Source organism: Hesperophylax consimilis, chromosome 15 (genome assembly GCF_061612785.1).
Source record: "Hesperophylax consimilis isolate HC1 chromosome 15, BYU_Hcon_1.0, whole genome shotgun sequence".
In the NCBI taxonomy this organism is placed as follows: domain Eukaryota; kingdom Metazoa; phylum Arthropoda; class Insecta; order Trichoptera; family Limnephilidae; genus Hesperophylax; species Hesperophylax consimilis.
Window position 1 is genome coordinate 33,471,226 of NC_142850.1, and position 23,342 is coordinate 33,494,567.

At 34.6% G+C, this 23,342-nt stretch overlaps 3 protein-coding genes across 3 annotated transcripts in view; 1 reads left to right on the forward strand and 2 right to left on the reverse strand.

The window, feature by feature from the left end:
- The window catches only part of shg (DE-cadherin), a 675,856-nt gene extending 673,571 nt beyond the window's left edge, over window positions 1-2,285 (reverse strand). The window contains exon 1 of the mRNA XM_089640480.1: window positions 1,759-2,285. Within this exon, the coding sequence (XP_089496606.1) occupies window positions 1,759-1,870 (112 nt within the window). The 5' untranslated portion in view covers window positions 1,871-2,285. The remainder of the gene's footprint in view (window positions 1-1,758) is intronic.
- Window positions 2,286-11,624: 9,339 nt separating this feature from the next.
- On the forward strand, window positions 11,625-12,380 carry Blos4 (biogenesis of lysosome-related organelles complex 1 subunit 4). The gene has a single exon (XM_089640113.1). It carries the CDS (start codon window positions 11,718-11,720, stop codon window positions 12,195-12,197), a length of 480 nt encoding a protein of 159 aa, XP_089496239.1. The 5' UTR covers window positions 11,625-11,717; the 3' UTR covers window positions 12,198-12,380.
- Window positions 12,381-15,205: 2,825 nt separating this feature from the next.
- Window positions 15,206-19,566, reverse strand: dUTPase (Deoxyuridine triphosphatase). The gene is made up of 3 exons (XM_089640114.1): window positions 19,337-19,566; window positions 19,116-19,252; window positions 15,206-17,043 (listed from the first exon to the last, which is right to left on the reverse strand). The coding sequence occupies exons 1-3, from the start codon at window positions 19,438-19,440 to the stop codon at window positions 16,841-16,843; spliced, it is 444 nt and encodes a 147-aa protein (XP_089496240.1). The 5' UTR covers window positions 19,441-19,566; the 3' UTR covers window positions 15,206-16,840.
- Between the last annotated feature and the right edge of the window lie 3,776 nt (window positions 19,567-23,342).

The following is a 23,342-nucleotide window of genomic DNA, read 5'->3' on the forward strand; positions in this document are numbered from 1 at the left end:
TTATGGCCGGAATTGGATGGTATTGATCTGGACAACGTTAACTTTCAACAAGACGGCGCTACGTGCACACAAGCAACGAAACCATTGATCTTTTACGATTGAATATCAAAATAACACCTTTTATTGGAAAACCCTGTATTTTATGAAGTTTCAAGTAAATTCACTTGACCCGCTTGTTCAAATAAGTAAGTATTTAGGAAAATGCAAAACTTAATTTTCTTATTAAGGCAATTTTTCATTTATTAAATGCACACTGTAAGTTGAAATTAAGGTACAAGTTTATTTACGACTTCCACACATAATTACCAAAAACACTTTTTCTTTGTTTTGGCAACTATGCGTTTTATTAATTTTTGTTGTTCATAGTTATATCAACATGACAGATGGACAAAAGGCGTAATTAATTAATTTTGATTTAAACAAAATGGCTATTAATTTGCATTATTTTCCATCTCGGTCAACTGAAATAGCTGTTTGTTTCTTTCTAATTAAGTTTGAATCAAAATGTTGTTATAAAAAACTTTGGGATTAAGAATGATAAATCATAGGTTAAATTTTACCAAAAGATATTTTTAAATCGGGTGTAAAAAAATTACATCGAAATATATTTCATTGCGTAAAATCTACAAAATTATTTAAAAATGCGATTTTTCTTTCGAAAAGGTGTTTTTGTAGAAAAAATCATTTTGACAAAAAATTTTCAGTTGAAAAAATAACATCATCATAATATGTTTATATTTAATATATTTGTACAGCGCTCTTGAATTGATTGTTGTCTTGGCGCTATACAAATAATCCAAATATTTTTTGGTTGTTTTAAAATCACAAAAATTGTAAAAAAGTCAGGCACAGTACATTACTGCCAAGTACCTACTTATAAGAAGACATCTTATCTCAACGTTAAATCTATAATAACAGTTTAGTAAGAGATTGTTAATCTTATCATTATTATTCCTTGATTGAAGACATGTTTTTATTCCTGGCTGTACTGATTACTAGTTATCTTGGTATTAGTAGGTGACTATTACATTTAATTTATCAGGGTCTTTAGGTGGTGTTGATTTAATGTATTTACTGTATCTAAACTGACGAAATAGTAACGGATCGAAGTGACAATAATAAAGATAAACCGTCTAAACCATGTACATGTACAAAGGAGATGCTATAACTAACATTACGCTTGGACGATCATAAACACAGAGTTTCATTTGAGTAGTACCTATGTAGTATGTAAGGCTGATAAATATTTATGAGTAAGTCGTTTACTAGTCAGTCTCTCTGAGATAAACTACAGTAACTACACTGCAAAATATCTGAAGTCTTATTTCCGTGCGAATAGCCACAAGAATGCAGCCACCGTTCTTTCGGTTACAAACATTCTTGAGACATGACGCTTCTTGACATTATTACTTTACTATTTACCATTAAGGTGTTGGAACGACTCATCAAACTGAATCTAAAACAGATGAATCAATATGACTAAACAAACATGAAATGACGTCAGGTAGCACGTTAAGAAATAACTCAACTCAGACGTAGACAACACAGTTCGAATGAGGAAAAAACCAAAACATCTAGGTATATGGAATAAGTTAATCTGGCAGCACGCAAGCAGCGAGGGTGGTTGCTTGGTTGGTTTGTTGGTTTGTTGGCAGGCTTGCTCGCTCGCTGGCTTCAGGTAGATAAAGCGCGGCAAGGTGAGCGGCCAGGTACAGTGCCGGGAAGAGAGGCAGGTAGAGGTAAGGTAAGTCAGTTTACCTTTAGTCTGCAACGCGGTGACGGTGCTCAGGGCCAAAAGGGCTAGCACGGTTACGACCAGGCTCCCACGCATTTCGGTGACCACCTTGCGGAAGATCCGCACTCCACCCATTCTCAAAAGTTAATCCAAAAGATAAAAAAGCACTTCACAGGTATGACGAACCATCCCACACAGATATAACAGGTGACGAGCACTCACACTATCACAGATTCAAATATAACCGCCACACGATAGATAAGTTTGAAGCGATCGCTTCACGGAACGGGTCTGTGCGGCACACCTTTCAGGTAGGTTACGCGATAAACTTATAACTTTGCACAAAAACTTTTGAACAATGCATTTTCTCTTTCCGCGGTAGCGGAAGCCATGTTCCTGCAGCACTGAGTTTATTGGGAGATGACAAGGAGCGATCTGCATTCACAGGACGTTGTGGTACTGTTCCTTGTTGTCATTTTATCGGTTGCAAAAACATCGCGAAACCCCGGGCGGACACACGCTGCGCGGACGACACTCGCTCTCCGCTCTCGGGAACTGACTGAAGAACGAACAATCAACAAGTTGGTCGGCGCGGCGCTGCATTCGGGGCAGTCGCTCTCTAGCACTCAGCACTCGGCTCAACCAACCAAACTTTCCGATCATGCGCGCAGCCAACTTCACTACGATGGCGCGTAAACTAAACACCAACAGCGACCGATGCCTTCGGTACCTACTTTGCTGCTTCTTCTGACTTTTCGTTTTCACCAAGAGCGTTCGTTTTCCGAAATAAGTCTTCTTTGCATATTTTGAAAATAACATATTAAATCAATAAGGGCGCCCCCAGACGGAAAATTTTATTTGCGGCGACATTTGAAAAATTCATACAATTTCAAAAAGTCTCCAACTAAAGTTTCGTCTGCGAGCTGCCTATATTTGTTATTTTACTATATAACATGATTGTTCCATTACGCTTCGGGACACTTCTGTCTAACTACAAATTATTAGCAATTTTAGCAGTTTCCCAATGCGGTTTTCATTGTTGACTGATGCTAATAAAACGCCGGATGTCGGATACATTCCTAGATATTATTATTATTATTTTTTTATTTTTTAAAAAGAAAGACAAACATTCCCGGGTTACGAATAACCCAACAATGTTTGAAAATCTCCTACTACCACCACAGAAAGCCGAAAATGTTGCTTGTGTTGTGATGGAGGACTTAGCCAGCCGAGGAATCGAACACGCGACGCTCGGGTGAGACCCAAGCGCTATGCCCACTCAACCACTGACCGGTCATTAAATTAATGTATTCGCTCACTATATAGTTGCTATAGTAAATACCATTATTATAATATACTAGCGCAGACCCGTGAAAATTCACGGGATATTCTATATTAAATAATAATCAAAGGGTTGATTATTGCACGTTACCTACCTAAAAAGCGCAGGCACTTGAAATCTAACTTTTTTTGTCAAGATTGACCCTTAGAAATTTAAACAAAAGAAAATAACTTTGAATTTGGCTCTGCACTAAGATTGAAGATCCTTTTAGAAAGTCAAAAACGTTCATGAAAATTAAAAAACAAACACAAAAAGTTTCTTTAACCGAAATTGATTAAAGGTAGGTATCGCTTGTATGAATTCTTCGCACAATCAGTTCCAATTTTTAAAATGACGCTTTAGACCGACTTCAGTATAACCGACCCACAATCGAAATGAATATTTTTCTTGGTATTACGATCCATAGTAAATAATGTAAATATGGCATAAAGATTTGAATGAGTACTGAGCAGTGGCGGTTCGTGGTCTTTTTAACAGGGGGTTCAGAAATTCAAGAGAAGATAAACATATTATCTAATTAAAATTTACTTACTGTTGTCCTTCGTCAAATAGTCGAATACGGCAGCAGTTACACAACTTAAATAAAGTTAGTGGGAGGGGTACCTACATATTATTGTTTTTAAATCACTTTACACTAGACACAATTATTAGATAATGAGAAAAGTTTTATAGGAATTAAATTGTTTAATGTTTTTATAGCACTCAATGTATGTTGCTAATTATTATTGTTTTTTCGAGAAGAATAATTTCGTAGAATATATAATAGATATTTTAAAACATAAAAAAAAAACAAATAAAGGTGGCACGAAATAAATTTACTAAGTCTACTTCAATGGGTAGTAGATTTGCAAATGCCATAAGCAAACGGTTGGAGAAATGCAGAAACAAGAAAACAAAAATATGTACAAAAATGACTACAAAGTTAAATACCATAATATAACATAAAAAATAACACTTGCTTCCCTATGGTTCAAAGGTCAAACGTCGGTTGGTCAGTCCGCGAAGTTATCGGGTTTCTTCGGTTACATTCGTCAATGTTCGGAGGTCACGTGATATCACAACGCGTGTTCGGCGCACACAATTTGTCTTAGTTTTGCAAAGAAAGACCAAATTTTGTATATGTCACCGTCATAGGGTCTGTACCGGCTAAAATTATTTTGTATGAAGAGTTTGGCGCGGATTTTAACTCGCACAAACATGGAATATGTATCGTATTTTTCGGTGGCGCGGGTTTTGAAGGCGAAATTTTAATAGCGTGCTATCTATAATGTGCTTATATTATTATAAAACAAGTTTGTTTTATTTTCTCATCTTTTTAATGGGGGTTCGCCGCACAAACGCACTTTAGAGAAAACCGCCACTGGTACTGAGGGTATATTTATGGTACTGAGCATTGATGTATTATTAGTCTATGGTACCGAGCCTACTTTTTACATTAATCTTGTACATTTCGTGTTATTTTTATTTTTTTGTGTATTCGATTTGTAAAATTCTAACTTTAAAAAAAATAAAATTAACATACGTAGCTTCCTAACGCCTTATTTCATTATTTTAACATTTAAAACCTATTAATAACAATTAAAACCAATTATTTTTGATAAAAAGCAGTCTTGTGGTTGGACATATTAATGAAAAAAAATTATAACTTTGTTTATAACAACGAAATATATTTAATTGATTAAGACCGACCGGTTTCGCTTAACACAAGCATCATAAGGTTACAAATTATACTAATTGAACAAAATACATTATAATACATACATAAGCACACACAATTTTAAGCTAAACCGGTCAGTTTTTTTAACCAAAGTTATTGTTATATTTATAAAAAAAAAATAATTTAATAATTATTCAAAAAATATTTACCCTCTTACTAATAAACGTGCTTGAAATTTTACACAACTGATAAAAACCATTTTCCCTATATTAATGGTTGTTTTATCAGTTGTGTAAAATTTAGAACGCGTTTATTAGTAAGGCCCAATAAGTTCGCTATGAGAAAATATTAATTGAAATCAAAATACGAACATGTTAACAATTTTTTTCACATTCATCTCTTCTTTTTTTAATTCGACATTTATCATTTTAGTCTAAGCTACGCATGTAACTGAACAGAAATTATCAAGTGCCATATTGTAACATGTATTACAAAATAATAGTTTTTCATATTATCCTGTTTTTTGGTCACAGTCTGGGAAGTGTGTACATAAATATCAATCAAATAACAAATTATGTATTATTATTTAGTGTACATAAACAGCGATAATTTCTTCGTGAATGTTATGCCAACGGCTGTTTATAAAATTAATTTTGTGTTGTGTACCTAACAAAATAATGTTCAAATAGGAACAGTTTATTGGCCTAATTAAAAAATATCAAGTCTGGCACATTTTTCATAGATAGTTAGTGTTTGGCCACAAAAACAAAAATATTTTTATTCTGGGTGAAGGTACTCACATTGCATTATCGTACGTGAGGAGATCATAAAAAATGTAAAATCAAAATGTATCTATTCATTTTTTTTACACCAAATAGGAAAGTGAAATTACTGTTTGATATAGTAGGTAGACATAAAATATTATTCGATTTCCTGTTAAAAATGGGACTGCGGGCAGATAACGAATGAAGTTCGTAACAAAGTATCATTAGTAAAAAGCAAATGTTTTATGTGGACAACAGAACACTTGTTCATACAAATACTGATATTGATACTGACATACTTGCAGCGCCCTTGAGGTGATTTTGCACAAAAATTTGCACATAATTTTACACAAATATTATTATTATTATTGTAGCATGCCGTCACGATATCTATTCGAAAAAGAACACGTGTTCTCGATATATTCTGAATGACTAATATTTTATCAGGAAGTAGTCACTTTTTTAACAGGGTCATTTTTCACCGTGCACCATCTCTTTTATCAATGTGATGTAATTAAAAAGTTGTGGTAAATAGAGCTTAAAAAAACTTTCTAATAAATTTTCCACCCCCCACCCCTTACCAATTTCCTGCCCCGGGGGTACGAACCGCCCCCCTTAGGGTGTAAACTCTCCCTCACGTGAATGCTATGGCTACGTCACTGCCCCCCAAATAATATTCTAACATAATGGCGCATTCTCACCTTATCTTATTAATTTTGAGTCTCTATCATAGACTAACATCAATGGTCTCTATGGTCAATTTATGAATTTATGTTCTACCTTATTAATTAATGATTTAACCTGTATCTATAATTAAATGTCTTGCTGAAATAAAAATGCTTAACATCTAACTGTGTTTTTCTTTTTCCTGTCGTGAGGTAATATTTTGACATATCAAATAATTTTATCTTAAAAATATTTTACGCTAATAAGTAGACTCTGAATGAGAATTATATTGTCTACGATCGCGCCTTTTTTTAGTCTCCTCTATCATCGTCGATGGTGTGTGACGTAGTATTGTCGCACGCACAAAATTTGTCTTGCATATCTACGGTTAAATTAATTTAATTTGTTACACAAAACACTCCGAAGATATCAATCGTGTGAGTGATTTATTACATTTATGCTCATAAATATAATCTTCAAATTTTGACGTGATCGTGGTAAATTCAAAATACTGTAATCTTAGTTACATATAATATGGAAGGGGTATTTGAATACACCCTTTGACCCTAGACGGTTAAAGAATTACGACAGAGTTCATGGAATAATTTTATTAAATCCCTAAAAATTCATGTTGTTTTATGCTACCTGTTTCCGATATTTTTCAGTTTTGAACCTACATATCAAATTTATCGTACCCATTTGTCGAGATTTAGAAATAGAAAAAAAAACCTTTATTTGTGTTGTGTTTGCGGTTTGTGACATGCAACGAAACGGAAAACAATAAAAGTTACGGTTCTCTTTCATTCGTTTGCCATCTCCGGTCTTTTTAGAACCGGCGCAGAACTGAGCTGACATGTTGTGTTGCGTTGGTTGATATTATATTATCTCTCTACCACTGAGAGCTACGTGGTATCTGGAATCCTCTCTTCTTTTGTTTGTTACATACGTTTATGAGGGTTTCATTGCAACTCAGGCCAGTGGTAATTAAAAACAAAGTGATATAAATTCATTAAAAGTGATAAAAAATGCACTTTAAACCGAACTTAAAGTAACCCACTTAACGGTTTTTTCCATCACTTTTCATGACTTTATATTACTTTTCAAGAAGGTGTCTAATTGCCACTGTCCTGAGTTACCGTTTATGAGAACGGAGATTGCAACTTGCTACGAATCTGTCAGTGGAATGCGTTTTTTATAAATATCGTAATTTGATTCAGGTTTTTAATAGTTTTTTTTGTTGATCATAAGATACATATATATGCCTGCCTGAGAGTAGCTTTATTGTATTGTCTTTGTTATATCCAAATTACACTTCTCTTACTGGATTTACATTATTCGAAGCCTTAATCCTCAATCTGTTTCGTAGAATTTATAACCTTTCAACTTTTAAAAAAGATTAATAATGTTTTACTCATGTCTGATCTTTGCAAAATTTTTGATTCCAAATTTAATTTTCTTTCTAACATCAATACAATACCAAATAAAGGTTTAAAAATGCTTCACTTCATTCTCCGTAATGGCAGAGACTTTAAAAACCTATCAACATAAAAATATTGTATTATTCTTTGGTCAGAAGTCAAGTCGAATATAATTATTCTATCTGGCCCCATCACTTCCACTCCGATTCCATTGAAAAAAAGTGGGTGTGTCAAGCCTACGCAAGACAGAAGTGAAACTTCTAGTATTCCTCTCTCTCTATTTTCATTTCATCATCTCTATTTTCTCTCTTAGGTTAGTTTGAAAATTAGAGGTTAAATAATTCAATGACGAAGCATGGATTTGCTTTTTCTAATATTTTCTTATAGATGAATGACGTTCGATTAATGTATAGTTCCAAAAATTTTCAATTTATTCACAAGTATACAATATTACATAAATAACAATATTACAATTAAAAATTACAAAGAAATTACAATGACAATTTACCAATCATGTGCCATTTTCATTGTCAATTTCATGAATATCATTTCCTAATGTCGTGATAATTGGGTTATGGTAACTAAAGTGCGAGATATATACATGAGCACTTAAATCCTTAATGAATCGTGCAAAAACTGCATCGATTGTTGTCCCGTGTCGGGAGAGAACGTTCGTGAGCGGCTCCCCCACCTCAACAAGCGCATATGGTGAGAGAGGGACAGTGAACGGTGAGCGGTGGTGGGGGTACCCGCATTTTCGTGTCGATCCTGACTCGGTTTTACTCCGTCCCCGAAAATTCATTACGCGCCTAAAGAAGTTTCACTTCAAAAATTCGAAATTAATGATATATTAACATTAAACTCTGTCTACCAATAACTCGCTGATTGAATACTCATTTCCCACATGTCTTTAATTTTTTTAAATTGTTAATTATAAACAGTTATTGAGCCTTATCACCTTCACCACACCAACTAGATCGATTTTTTAAAATTACAACAACAATATTCACAAAGCACTCTTTTCAGGGTGAAATGCCTAAAACCAAAAAAAAAACAATATCAGGATTGAGCCATTTAGACACTCACCTAGATTTTGGCTCACCCAGTTGGCAATAATTTTTCAGAAATTGTAGATAGAAGGCTACATTATCCCTCAATAATATTAAAAACTAAGCTAAGCATAATACTATTCTTCTTGAAAATTATATTTCTTGATTACTGTTGCTGATTGCTGATTACATTTGATATACTATTATGTATATCAAATGTTTATAAAAGCCTGTACCAGCGTAGAATATATAAATACCAGAACTAATAATAACATTTACAATTACATGTGTTCCAAGTATGTGCTTTGAGTGCGAAATGTATCTAAATTTCTCTAATAAACAATGTTAATCTTAAGTAAATATAGTGCTGTATATTATCTGCCTGTACAGAATATAAATAAATAATAATATCTGTACCTATATTCTAACGCAGCATAAAGTTCATTGGTCAAATGCATCGTAAATTGTAGTTTTTTTATTAGTGATCAACGAACCGGTTTGTCTAGTCCAGGGCCGGCCCTACACGGGCGCCATTGGAGCAGTCGGCTCCGGGCGCCGAATTGTCAAGGCGCCAAGCCGCTGATAAATAGCTCACCTGACACATCGTCCTATTATTTTTCACAAAAACGGTGCTACACGAAAACACAAATCATTAAAATATAATTGATTAAAGTGATCTCCTACCTAGGAGTCTACTGGTTTTGACAAGGGGCGCCAAAATGTAACTTGCGCCAGGCGCCGTTTGTCTCAAGGCCGGCCCTGGTCTATTCTATAGTTAGTAATGAGATAGATCATTGTAGAATTATATCATATATTTGTACAGCGCCCTTGGGTGATTTTAAAAAAAAACGGCGATATACAAGTTATCCAAATTTGAGGTCTGTGGTAGGAACAGAATTGGTTTTAAGTTTTCACATGGATCATTGAAATTCTAAAACTCCAATAATGTTCAAAAATCTAAAATCCGCGTAAAAACAGTCACATTATTATCGATACTTCGTATGCTTACTAATTATATTTTGGGTTTCGTGTGGTAAAATGCTTTTCATCACATTATGTCGTAATGTTTTCCTAGTGCTTTCCGATATTGTGCTAATCCAGGGTCTCTCACAAATAAATATTCCACGGGGGCTGGTAATCGTTTTTGGTCCAAAAAGCTTTCCAACTCGGGGGTTTAGGATCACAGGGGCCTATCTACAAAAACATAGTTTTGAGATAAACGAATTAAGGCATTACCGAAAGTAAGCTTAACTCAAATAAACAGTTTTTGTAGCTAGGACCCTGTGAAACCCTATTTAAAAAAAACTCGAAAACATGGGTATCAAAGGCAAGGAACTAATAATAAGAAAAAGAAGCTAATGAAATGTTATATGAGTTACAGAACACAACAAGTCAGAATTAATCACCATACTAGCAAACTAATGCCCATTAAATATGGAGTTCCACAAGGAAGCATACTAGGGCCCGTTCTATTTACTATTCACATAAATTGTCTATGCAATATGATAAACATAAGCTTTGGACAAATACATCACAAATACCAGGCAATGAAAGCCTTCAACAATCTGAGACTGGAGAAAAAAATGAGTAAGCGAATGAACAAAAAAGGAAATACTACAAAATAAATTTATCTTAAAATAATAAAAATATACCTTCATTATTCACAACCAACCATCAATTATATGCATATCGCTTAGTTTTTATAACTGCCTTTTCTTTTTTCTTTTTCCGACTTTATGTCCGGGTTAAATCATCCCCACAGGAAAAACTAAACCCTTCCACACACTTTTCCACAAATGATCATCTAGTCAATCCACATTATGCAAGTGCATTATATAAGCATAATAAATACAAAACAATATAAGAACAACATATCAACTCACTAGAGATCAAATGGGAGAATAATTCACTGACTCCAGATATTTTCATATCAGACGGTTCGGCTCGGTAAAACTCCTACTGATCCCTCAATATAAATATTTAAAAAATCTTTCGTAATTCTACGTGTATTTAAAATGACTGAATTTTGCATTTTATTTTTATTACGTTACTTTAATTTATTTTACCTCTTTTATTTTTTTTTTCTTTAGATTACATTTGGATTCTTTTAATTAATAATAATTAAGTACAGTACATTTTTATTTACCTACATAATTTGTTACATAAAATTGTAAAATGGTGGCCTCAGCATGGGTAAAGCACCCAGTGAGGCCCCCATTACAAAATCACATTTTATAAAAAATCTAAGGTATCAATAAAAATAAAAATAAAATCCTGTGGCCCTAAGACCCCGAACGAAAACCTCTGTACCAACTTTTAACGATTGTGATAAATAAGTTTGTTTGTATAAAATTATTCTTAAATAATTCAGTAAAGGTTAGCCGTTACGGACTTTTTAGGTCCATGTTTTCAATGTACAGCTAACCTTTACTCAAATCAGATTTTAGTAAGGTTGCGACATCTATTTTTGCGAAGTGTAACTCTCTCAAAAGTGATCTCCCTTTAACAAATGCTTCAAAATAAATCCGACAGATGCCCGAAAGACTGATAATCAGCAACAGCCGTAAGTTGTTTTTGTCCGTTCATTCTGATTTTCTTGATTAAATATATATATATTTTTTATTCATAATAATTCAGGTGCTTATAACCTTAAACATATGTGGCCACACATACGTTTAAGGTTTGAAAATTTAATTAAATTATTTTTGTTTGCTAACAGATTAATTAGACGGCAATAAATAAAAATAACTCATTACTTATTAGGTTTTACGGCTAATTTTTTCATCACCTAAAATTACAATATTATAACACGTTTCAACAGTGTTCCGTTCGAAGTCTACGCTAGTCTTTTATTATTGTCATAATATTGACTAAGTGAGAACTTGTGTACAGGTTATAATTTCGAAGTTAATGCTTCTCTTATTCGCCATTTATAAATATTTATCTCACATGGCAGTACAGAAAATATCTGTCAAATTTCAGAAAATATTTTCTGACGTCTTGGAGAGTGGTTAATTTATGGTCTTGGACCATTGGACAGTCAAAGTCAATATAAAGATTGTTTTGTGATTATAACAGTGCTTAAAATGATAGAAAACATTGCAAATAACTACGCCAATTACGTGAAGTTGGATGTGCAGAAAGATCTGCAGCCCATACACGACACGATAGATGAACTTCAAACAAGACTGGAAGAATTCGAAAGTTTAATGAAAATGGTGGAAAATGAGGGAAAGAACGTCTCCACCAACACTTTTTCAAGAATTTCTGAGTTTACTGGAGATATAACTGTACTCACCCAGAGAATAGACAGCCTACAGTTGTTTGTAAATAAAGTACACGACGATTTGACATTGGTAGAAAAACAAGTAGAATTAGCTGAAGTTCAAATTGGAGTTCCAGACAACAAGTTGAAGAATCTCTTTAAACCGTTCTTGAGTAAACTTTCCAAAGAGTTTCCTTTAAACGCTAACCCCACAGATACAAAACCGGAGAGTTTTACCTACCTAGCTCCAAAAACATTCAAGACCTCGGATTACTTCAATGCAAATGAAACGGACTCTTAATTAATAAAACTACAACTCTATTGGAACCGTTACCGATATAACTGATTAGTGAATATTTTATTAGAGTGACAGCAGTTAACTAAAGAAACCATGCATTCCGAGGTGATTAAATATGTTGTTAAGCAATTAGGAATAAGGTACAAACTAATCGTAATTGTCAAAAAATCTTAGTGATTTTACATTATGTAAGTTTTGTTATTTAATTACTTAACTTTTTTAATAAACATTATGTAGAAATATATTTTAGTTACGTTACAATTTTTTGTTTGTTTTTATGAACCTCCCTAACATGAAATTTCTGTAAAAATGTTCAGTTATAGTTTTATTTTACTGAGGCTATTAACTGAATAATAGTCTTGACTATGAAGCAGAAAATTTGTGTTTGTCCCACTAAAAACTCTTTAACGGTGAGTTCCGATGTCCTGAAACTTGCACGTCTGGATAACTAGGTAAAAATATTTCTGTTTATACTGCTGGTTACATAATGAGCTATTCAGGTTTGAAATATGTATTTAAAGAATATTAAATGTGATCTATTATTATAGAAATTAATTATTGGGTTATTATGCCATGTTACGATACAGTGTCTATCATTAGGATCATACTATCATCCCGACGATGGACACTTTTCGCTGTCCGAAACGTTGATGACAATTGTCATCAACAAATGACAAACATGAGAATTGGTTATTTCTATATAACTCGTACTTGAGTTCGTGTTCTCTTCAAGACCCATGTTCACTCTTTCCTCTCCTCCACATAGCATTCCCAAAGATGATATAGATCTTGAGGGAAATAATTTTCCTCAGGGCCTCCTGGGTGGAGTTATTGTAATTTTTTTTTTAAATTATCTAAAACTAGCTGACTTGTACCCGGTGTTGCTGGGGGTTATTGTTAGGAGATAGACATATGCCATTACGGACTTTTCTGTAGGCCTTTTTAAGATATACGATTCCATAGTACATTATTTTGATGTATCTCGTAAGGTTTATCCAGCGTTAGCAATGGAAGCAGCCGAAAATATTTTTTACAACTTGATTACAAAACATCGCATTTTCTCTACTTTTTATAACTATAATATGCATGTATTATATATATAAACTTTCCGGAAGAAATTTTCTAAATGTTAGTGAAAACCTTATTAAAATCCATTGAGTAGTTTAGAAGAACTAAGAGCACAAACAGACTGATTTTTTTATACTATTTAGAGATAACTTCAATGAGGGGTGACCATTGATGTATTGTACTAGATTAGCCCTGTCTAGTTAAATTCATTTTAAAAATAACGCCACGTAGCGCACGTCACAAATATGGAGATGAACTTAACAACCCAACTCTGTTTAAACTCCTTGTACAAGCGTTCAAACTCATAAGCGAAACCATGGAGAATTTGTTGTCAGATGTGTTGTAATATGGACATAATTCAAATTTAAATATTTGGAACTGGGTTATTTTTGTGATGAAAAAATGAACTTGCCCATCATAGCTGAGAAGCAAAATAGCTTACTCTAGACCAAGGCTGCCCAACCTTTTTGACAGTTAGGCGAAATTAACGATTTTGAATCACTGGCGGGCCATTTCGAATTCCATGGGGGGGGGGGGGGTTGCTACAAGATTCCATTTCGGACGCAAAAAATATTATATCAAAAACCGGAGTATTTTTGTTTAAAAAATGGGTTCAACAAGTTAGATTTTTTCGTCGCTGATTCTCGTTCTGAGTAGCCTAAATAGCGATATCGCCTTCGTTGGCAACACTGGTGACCTAGACCAACAAAAGGTAAAACGCAATTCACTGTGCCCATTTCGCATTGCGACACAATGCGTAGGCCTTTTCATAAATGTGCACGTGAACCAAACCAAAATTGTGTTGGGGTTATTTTTAAATGAATATGCCGTGTCTAGTCTAATTTAGTCTATGGGGGTGACTGATTCACTTTTGTGTTTCCTTATTATCTCATTATACTGCACACAGATGCAATGCAATTGCCTTAAAGAATATTTTAGGAACCCCAAATACTCATTATTAGTCCCTATTTTTGCAAAGTTTCCCCAGTTTATGGTATTTTAACCTTTTTTATAGTGAATACCTCACAAGAGTCCCAACTGCTCCCGTCTGGAGCCAGTGAGACTATGGCATCCCCAATTGGGGGATGTTGTGAGGCTGAAGGTAAGTGGGGAAGGGAAAGAGGAAGGTGGGGAAGTACCTGGCTATTCAGATCTAGTCACTAAACACGGCTAAAGCCATTTGGAGCAACGTTTCAATTCTGAATGGTGGTCTTACACCAGGGCGATACTGGTAGTATCTTCCACTCTGGAACGTGCCGCAAATATACTATATATTATTTTAATTAATTAATTGTGAAATAACACAAATTAATCAAATAAAATTTATTTGCGCACGCCGGGTTCGAACCCGCGACCTTCGGAATGGCAGTCCAATGCGTTACCACTGGACTATGCCGGGCTTGTATAACCTCTTGGGCCTCGGGCATGTTCTGTCGGAAGGTCGGAGTATTTCCGCTTTGCAATGAAATCCAAATAAATGGAATAATTCTGAACGCATACGAAAACTAAAAACTGTTTTTGAAAGGTGAGGAAATATGCTTTCGAATTTTATTATTTGAAATTAACATACATTAATTATCACCTCACCTTTTATGGTTTCCTACATAAAAAAATTCACAAAGTTTCATAAATTTTTCTGAAATTGTGGTCGGAACCTTTGTTTTCATTAAGGTGTACATTTTTATTTTTCTGCGGACAACTTTTAGATTTGAATATAAAGCGTGGTGTTTTCTCTTTCAACACTGTTTAAATCAAATTTTTAACCATGACAATAAGGGAGAAAACGAATTCTATGAGACCATATGAGCTGTTCCCAAAAGCGAAAAAAAAAGCCCGAGTGGTTAAATAAACATAATTCAAAATGTGTTTAGAAGTGATAAAACCAAAAGATGTTTTTGAAAATAAAGATCATATTTTATTTGTGTAAACATTTTTATTGAAAAATTATAGCGGTGCAACTTAAAGTATCTTACTTAATAAAATCACAGGTATTTTAACAGATCAACAGCTGAAATATAAAAAAAGCAAAAAGCAAAAAATAAAAAAAATCAAAATAGAAAATAAAATTATTCGATAACCTGCTTTCTAATGCAACATTACAACAACAACAGATTTAACGTGTTAATAAGGTAAGGTGTCGTCTTTTTGCTAACGACTCCTTCATAGATAAGGAAATACACAAATCTATGGTTAAAATGAATCAATCGATGATTAATTTTGGCACCAATAATTATTGTAGAACATCACATAGAATTTTAGACACAAGATTTATCAATAGGATACAGTAACAGGCTGCAGTAACGGTATAAAGACACAATGACTACAATATACAGTAACACGCTGAATATTTTCTAAAAAACCAACTGTAAAACCAATCACATTGTTCATGTTTATTGAATACTAAGCTGTACCCCGCCACGGGTTGCTGTAGCTCAGTATGTCTGTGCAGATAGAGAAACAATAGCGCATGTTGCTTTTACGTCCAACAGATAACTATGTTTTAAAAAAAAAGGATCTTTTACCTGTCACAGGTGACACCTATTTAATATAGTTACAGAAATAAAAACAGACGCATAATCAAATGCAAAGTTGTGTCAAAATTTCAAGGCAATCATTGAAGAACTTTCGGAGATCTAGGATTTTGAACGAATGAACATTTTTATTAATTTGTGAGTCACAATAAGTATCGAGGAGATTGCATTTTGGAAATTACAAACCAAAAAGATTTTTTTGATATAGACTCATCCCGATTTCGAAATTTGTATTCCCTGTGATAATGGACAATTTTAGTACTCTACGCAAGCATTACTATTAATTCTTCTCACATTATTTTACAGTACCTTAATAAATTTCTTTTGTTAATTAAAGTGTTACTATACATGAAAAATTGTTACTATACAAAAAAAAAGACTTAAAAAATAATAGTGTACTTTTTTAGCCCTGGAATGGTCAGTACAGCCAAAGCAAGAAAGTTTCTTTTAATTGAAGTTTTATTGTCAAACGATTTATCCATTATACGAATAATGACAAGAATGTCTTGGATGCATTGATTCAGTAAGAACACGGAAGACAACAAAATATTAAAATCGTAAATACGAATCACTCGATACAGCTCCCAGCGTATGAATGATCGTATGACTTTGGTACCGGTGTGTCCCCTTGTAACAGGGGAAAATAAATGCTAGGTAGTTAGTAGATGTAGGTACATATGTTCAAGTCCAGAGGTCACACTGTCAGACGCTGTTTACGTCTCCGAGTATGCATTAACAATTAATACTTGTAACTGTTCACAAAGCTCTGTTTTTTGACCATCCTTTCCTTAAACTGTATCCATTTTCTGAAACACATTTTCAACTAGGATGGGTAAAATTGGACCGTCTGCAGGCCCCTCAAGTTAACAGAAACAAATTCATTGAACTACGAGTGGCAGTAAAGTTGATAGCAGTCAGAGGTGAAATTGAGTATGATTTTAATGCCAAAGTTGTGAGAGCGATGCCGATAATACTTCTATAGTTGAAACCTGTAAAAGATGGTACTGTGTCCTTTCATTACCAATGTATTAGTTTAAACGAAAATAATTAATTGGTGCCAGTGGAGCCGAACCCCGCCGCCCCCCGCGCGGTGTCACTCAGAGACTTGAGCTCGCGCAGTTCGGGATAGAAGATTCTCTCGCAGATGAGCTGCGCGATGCGGTCGCCGCGGTTAACTGCAAAGTCCTTGTCGGAGTGGTTGAAAAGCACCACTGCCAGATTGCCACGGTAGTCTTCGTCCACGACGCCGGCTGGAAAATAAAGAAATATGGAAATGTTCATAAGCAATGGTGATATCGCGCTAGAGATCATTATTGACAGTAGGCAGCGAGGGAAACAAGAGGACAAAGATATTACAACTTGTGGATGGTGAAAGCCGTCTCCAGGGCAGTAATTGACGATTTGACTAGGACGGTCCTCAGGGATGCCGCGTGGAGGATCCATCTGGAAACACCCATTCAGCATTGGCATTCCTGAATCGGTTGCAGAATTATAAACTGTATGAAATTGTCGCGTGACAACTATAGAAATTCTAATACATTTGCCAGGTTCTAAGAAGGAAAATTGCAGAATCGGCTGGCCGAATCAACACCGACCCATCTGTTGCTTACCTATTTCAAACTCTGTAACTGTAACATTATAATTTTAAACAAACATATATTTTTTAATTTCCTAAATGATAATTAAATTATTTTTAAAAAAAGCTAGTTCCCCAGGGGTGTGACGAAGACAATATCTTTGAAAAGGGGGTGATGATTTATAGTTTGGGAAATTCTTTTATAAACTACTAGCAGATGTGTACCCGAGGGTTATGCTTAATATAAACAGCCTACAGAAAAGTCCGTTGCGGACTTTTCTACCAATATGTATATGTATACATATTTATTATAATTAAGATATACAATTCTGCAGTACATAATTTTGATGTATCTCATAAGGTTTAGCCAGCATTAGAAATGAAAGCGCTCGAAAATATTTTTTTTACGATTGATTACATAACATTGAGTTTTCTCTACTTTCTATAAATATAATATGCATGTATTATATATACAAACCTTACGGGAGAAATTTTCTAAATGATAGTAAAATCCCTCTCAAAATCTGTTGCTGGTTTAGAAGAAATAAGCGCACAAACAGACAGACGCGGATATCGACTTTATTTTAACTATTTAGAGATTACTTCACAAAATGTGTGTTAAAAGATAAAAGGAGGGTAATGGCAATGGACAGCAAGGGGATCTGTAAAACAGATTTTTTGCGGACTAGCAATTTTTCATTAGATTATCATTGGAGGGGCCCCACACTTTCTCAACGACGGTATGAGGAAATTATTTGTTTACCTTCTTCGTCATACACGTCAAAACTCTATTTTTTTTTTTTTAATGTAGCTGCCTTTAATTATTTTGATTAGATTATCATAATCTTTTTACTACTCGTGTTATCAGAGAATGCTATCTTACTATTGGCCAGTGGCGTGCACTTTTCTTTCGTTTTTCAAACAGCACCAAAAGGAACCAAAAACACCACTAAGTTGGTATAGTATTTGCATATATATAATAAAATAATTCTATGAATAAGTTGGGAAAAAGATGATACAACATTTTTAGCAAAAGAACATTCCTTTCCAATGCTGGACTTTTGAATGTATGTAATTAATTTAACATGTGGTGTGTTCCAACAAAAAGGTTTTTTTTAATAAAAATATCGATCACATCTGATGAGTACCTAGTGCTGCATACCGCAGCTACAATCATACCACAAGGGACAACTTAAAAAATATTATATGATACTCATCTTCATCCCCAACAGATAATTTAAATTTCAATTGTTACACGAATCAAAGGTAAAGTTGTAGAATTCCACTACATGCAAAGGGTCTTTAAAAAACAACACTTGATTTCAACTTAAATATCTAATTGAGACAACTATTTAAGACTGGAGTTTAAGTAAACATGCACAAAATAGAGTTTTGGTTGTTAGTATGGGTTATTTTAATAAATTATGCGTATTCCTAACCTTCAAACTTAACTTTGAAAAATGGAACTTTAATGAATCTTTTGCCATCTCCCCCGACATAAATAGTTGTTTCTTGTAGTAATTAAGTTGAAACCAAGTCCTATTCATAATCTTTTTGCATAGCGGGAAGTGGAATTCGACAAGTATAACAAATAAAAAAACAGTCCAAGTGGTATTTTATTACACAGCAATAGTAAATTAATTAATAATTTATGGATTTGGGCGAAGTGAAAATAACAAATTTAGTAACAAAGACATATGTTGCGTTTCTGAAATATATAATAACGTAACTTTGGTGAAGATTTACCTCCAACATCGATGAAATTCTTCACAGCCAGACCGGAGCGTGGTGCAACTCTCCCATAGCAGCCATGGGGCAGCTCAATCTGCAAATCTGTCTTCACCATCTCCTTTCCTCGTGCGGGGACAACATAGTCGTATGCGCTGTAAAATATTCAAAACAATTCATTCTTTGCAAATCAATATTTTTCATAAAATTAATAAAGAAAAAATGTGGTTTCTACTCACCTTTTGAGATCAAAGCCGGCAGCAAAATTTGATCCCTTAACTGGAGGAAAGGCATGTTCAGATAACTTGGAGAAGTTAAGTATAACGGATGATTCCACAGGCATATTGATTTTTTAACAAGGAAAATGCTACTAAACAAGGTCGGTGGTGAGGCTCGAGAAATTTGGGCGAAAACTATAAAAGAATCACCAACAACCTACAACTGTCAGGTATGGAATAATTGGCGCCAAATGCCGCTAAACTAGGTATCAGTGTTGCCAACGGATCTTGGCCTAATGTCGCCGTTTTTCAAACATTTAGTGGCCTAATGTAGCCGAATTTCAGTTGCAGTAATTCTAATGAATTCTGCCCACATATTCCCCACAAATATTGTACGTGAGCTTGATTCCCCCTTTTAACAGCCAAAAATTTTGAAATCCATGGGGGGGGTGGCTACGGAATTCCATTTCTTTCGAAAAATTCCTCACATTTTTCCATTAAAATTAATAAATCTGAGGAAGCCTATTCGGCGACCAGTCGCCTTTTAGATTTTTTCGTCGCCGATTCTCGTTCTGAGTAGCCTAAATGGCGATAAATCGCCTTCGTTGGCAACACTGCTATGTATCCCATTTTTTCCAAAGACTAGAAAAATCAATATTTTACAAATTCGTCCAGCTCTAGAAATAAGGGGATAGTTGTTAGTGTTTATGAAGATAACTGGGAAAGCAAGCTGCTATCGTTTGTTATATTTGTAGTCAATATTTTATTTTTTCTTATGCTAAAATACATTTTTTTATACACATTGCATTTAATATTGTTTATAGTCTACTTGTTTTGTTATTACTTTTTATCACAGTTTTTTTGCACTCAGGATCTATTTCCCATCTCCATTTAAAACATTCTTCGTTAAAATTTTCACCAGCACAGCGCATGCACAATTAATTCTCATTTTCTTTATGAAGAAATCTAAAAGAAATATATATAACCTTGCGCGACGCGACGCTTGTTATATTCTACGGGTTCACAGATGTCGTAAATTAATTTATTTTATTAAAATACGTTTTTTACAAGTAATTCTTTACAATATTAAGACGATATTTTTGTTTGCGCCCGTACATACATTGAATTGAAAACAGCGATATCTGTTGGATAGAAATGATTTTTGATTTTTAATAAATAAATATACCCGCGACTAATATCTTTGCCCGCGACGCATTTGAAACTTCCATTATTATGCCTTCGGCTGCCGCATTCTTTGCGATTTTTTTACGGTCAGTGCGAGTATCCATTTGAAAGGAAAAATTGAAAAAAAACGAATATGTGTATCGTCTAATTGCCGCTTTAGATCTTTTGCCGGAAAAAGCAATTTGTCTAGATTAGTCGTGGACCTAAAAATCCTGGACAGAACATATGTGCGATTTTGCATCAATGGCATTGAAGCCAAATAATGTAGGGTGAGGGGAATCCATCTTGTATGATAAACTTTTGTATGCAAAATGGTGCATAATGAACTAGTATAATTTTATTTTTGTGTTGACAATGCAGCTGATTACTCCTAATCACTACTTGATTACGAGTTCATATTTGATTTTTTTTCGGTATTGGTTGAGACAAGAAATAGGATATGCCATTAATTTTTTTTGTGGGTTTTGGCATTTTTCAAACATATTCCCCCTCACCCCTTGGCTTCAATTTTTTATCGAATAACTCCGTCTAGGGCTTTTTAGGTTATTGAGTTTAGTTCTTAAGTGCAGCGGAATTGAAGCTCCATCTTCATAATTTACATGAAACCTATGATTTTTTTTGGATAATCGTCTTTAAAACGTTAAAATTATGAGGAATCCCACATTTTTGTCCAAGCAGCCTCATTGTTCCGAAGGTCATTTCAGTCTAATCGGCCACATAGTTCCAAAATGAAATTCAGTCCGAACGCCCCCATAGTTACGGAGTACATTTCAGTCTATTTGGCCCCACATTTCCAAAATGTATTTACGTCCGATTAGCCCCATGGTTCCGGAGTAAATTTCAGTCCAATCGGCTCCAAATTGCATTTAGTCCGATCGGCCCCATAGTTCCGGAGTGCAGCGGATACGTCGCTCGGACTCCACTGACTCGAAATTTATGATTTTTTAGCCGAATGTTTTCAAAAAGAGAGTTGATTTATTAAAATTAGTTCATTTTTTTAATGTTGACTAACTAAACTTTTGTGTTATACTGAAACACATCTTATGCGACGTTAATTTCTCTCGAATGAACTTAAAGCAATGATAATATATAATTCTAAAGCTCAAGTATTGAAAAAAACTTCACCAAAAATTTACAAATATGAGTTGAAATGTGTATCAAATATTTTCTCCGACGCCAGTTTTAATTCAAATTACATATTTTGTCCTTTCTCGGCGTGTAAAAGGTCGATTTACAACACTCGTACAGTGCTTTATTACATAAATTTAATAAATGATCACACACAGGTCTAGCAACTAATTCCGTCGCTACCCCGCAATAGGTAATTGTGGCAATTCATTTTATGATTAAAATATAACATAAAAATAACCAATCGGTGGCTGAGTTGACATCGCGATTGGGTCCCACCCAGGCGTAGTGTGCTCAATTCCTCGGCTGGCTAAGTCCTCCATCACAACACAAGCAACATTTTCCACTTACTGTGGTGGCAGTAGGAGTTTTCAAATATTGTCAGGTTATTCATAACCAGTGTTTGTCTTTCTTAAAAAAATATAAATAATTTATAATTTCTTATTGTAAATTTTAGAGATGCGGGGAAATCAATCTCCATGTCTCATGAACTGACGTGAGGTAAGTACCTGGGGGATGGTTTTTTTCGATCGCAACGTATAGGGCTGAAATACATATTTTTTTTGTATTTTTATTTTTGTTGTCTGTAGGTATTTATATATATTTTTTTCTTTTGTTTTTTGTTTTTAACATTTAATTTAAAAATAAATAAAGTTTTATTTTTTTATTTTGTGACTTTATACTATATTTTTTGTATAACTGGTTGCTATGCAGTTTTTTATTTGAATCGACTCGTTAAGTGGGGAATGTAATAGAGACTGGGAATGGATAGGTGGGATTATCATCGGGACTTGAACGCCCGAGACATGCTATGCTCGGGTTTGAATGCATAGGAAGTTTCGAATAGAAGGATTTGGCTAATTCTACCATATGGGTTTTCAGTGGGGGGATTATCGTGCCTGAATTTCTTATCATAACTGTGGTGTCATCTGCGTACAGAGCTTTATGAGAGTTTGAATTTTCTGAGAGGGGAATGTCGTGAGTGTAGACATTGAAGAGGATGGGAGAAAGCAGAGAGCCTTGCGGGACCCCTGCAGTCATGAAGCGAGAGAGCGGGTCCGTATTTTACTTGAAAAGTACATGGGCGTAGAAATGATTTGAAGGCACCGAGTAGTTGGGAATCGATGCCTGTTTCGTGGAGTTTGAGAAGTAGGCCGTTTATCCATACTTTATCGAAAGCTTTGGCTATGTCCAGGAATATGGTGCCAGTTGATCGCTAGGAATTGAAGCCTTCGATGATAATTTCGGAGACTCTGAGAAGTTGGTGGAGGGTGGAGTGGTTGGTTCTAAAGCCGTGTTGCTCTTCAGGTAGTGTTGAAACCTCGTCAATGTGCTTGAGGAGCCGTGTCAAAAGGATTATATATATTATACAGATATTTATTTTTATATTAACATCACACAGGAGGGTCTTTTTCAAGGAAAGGAAGGAGATGAAGTTCTGGGAAGGTAAAATGTATGAGGTTTGAGTAGAAATCTAGTGGTCAGAATGTCTAGGAGTGACAGACGTATGAGTCCCCTCCGCTGCGGTGCAAGAGAAAGCGACCAGCTGGAGTAGTCAAACGATCTCTCCAAACCGGCCTCTCCCGATCCGGCCCGCCACGCAGCTGGTGTGCATGCTCATCCGCCGCCAAAATCTAAACACACGTCACACGATGAACCTTGGCACCTCTGCTAAGTCACCAAACATAACATTCACTTAGGGTGACCTATGGGA

What these genes read in the sequence shown, in the direction of transcription:
- dUTPase (XM_089640114.1), bottom strand. Translation starts at nt 19,440, where the DNA reads ATGCCTGTGGAATCATCCGTTATACTTAACTTCTCCAAGTTATCTGAA. An exon ending in GCCGGCTTTGATCTCAAAAG is followed by an intron (nt 19,253 to 19,336) that starts GTGAGTAGAAAC and finishes AATATTTTACAG; the next exon opens with CGCATACGACTATGTTGTCC. An exon ending in GAATTTCATCGATGTTGGAG is followed by an intron (nt 17,044 to 19,115) that starts GTAAATCTTCAC and finishes TTTATTTTCCAG; the next exon opens with CCGGCGTCGTGGACGAAGAC.
- Blos4 (XM_089640113.1), top strand. Translation starts at nt 11,718, where the DNA reads ATGATAGAAAACATTGCAAATAACTACGCCAATTACGTGAAGTTGGAT.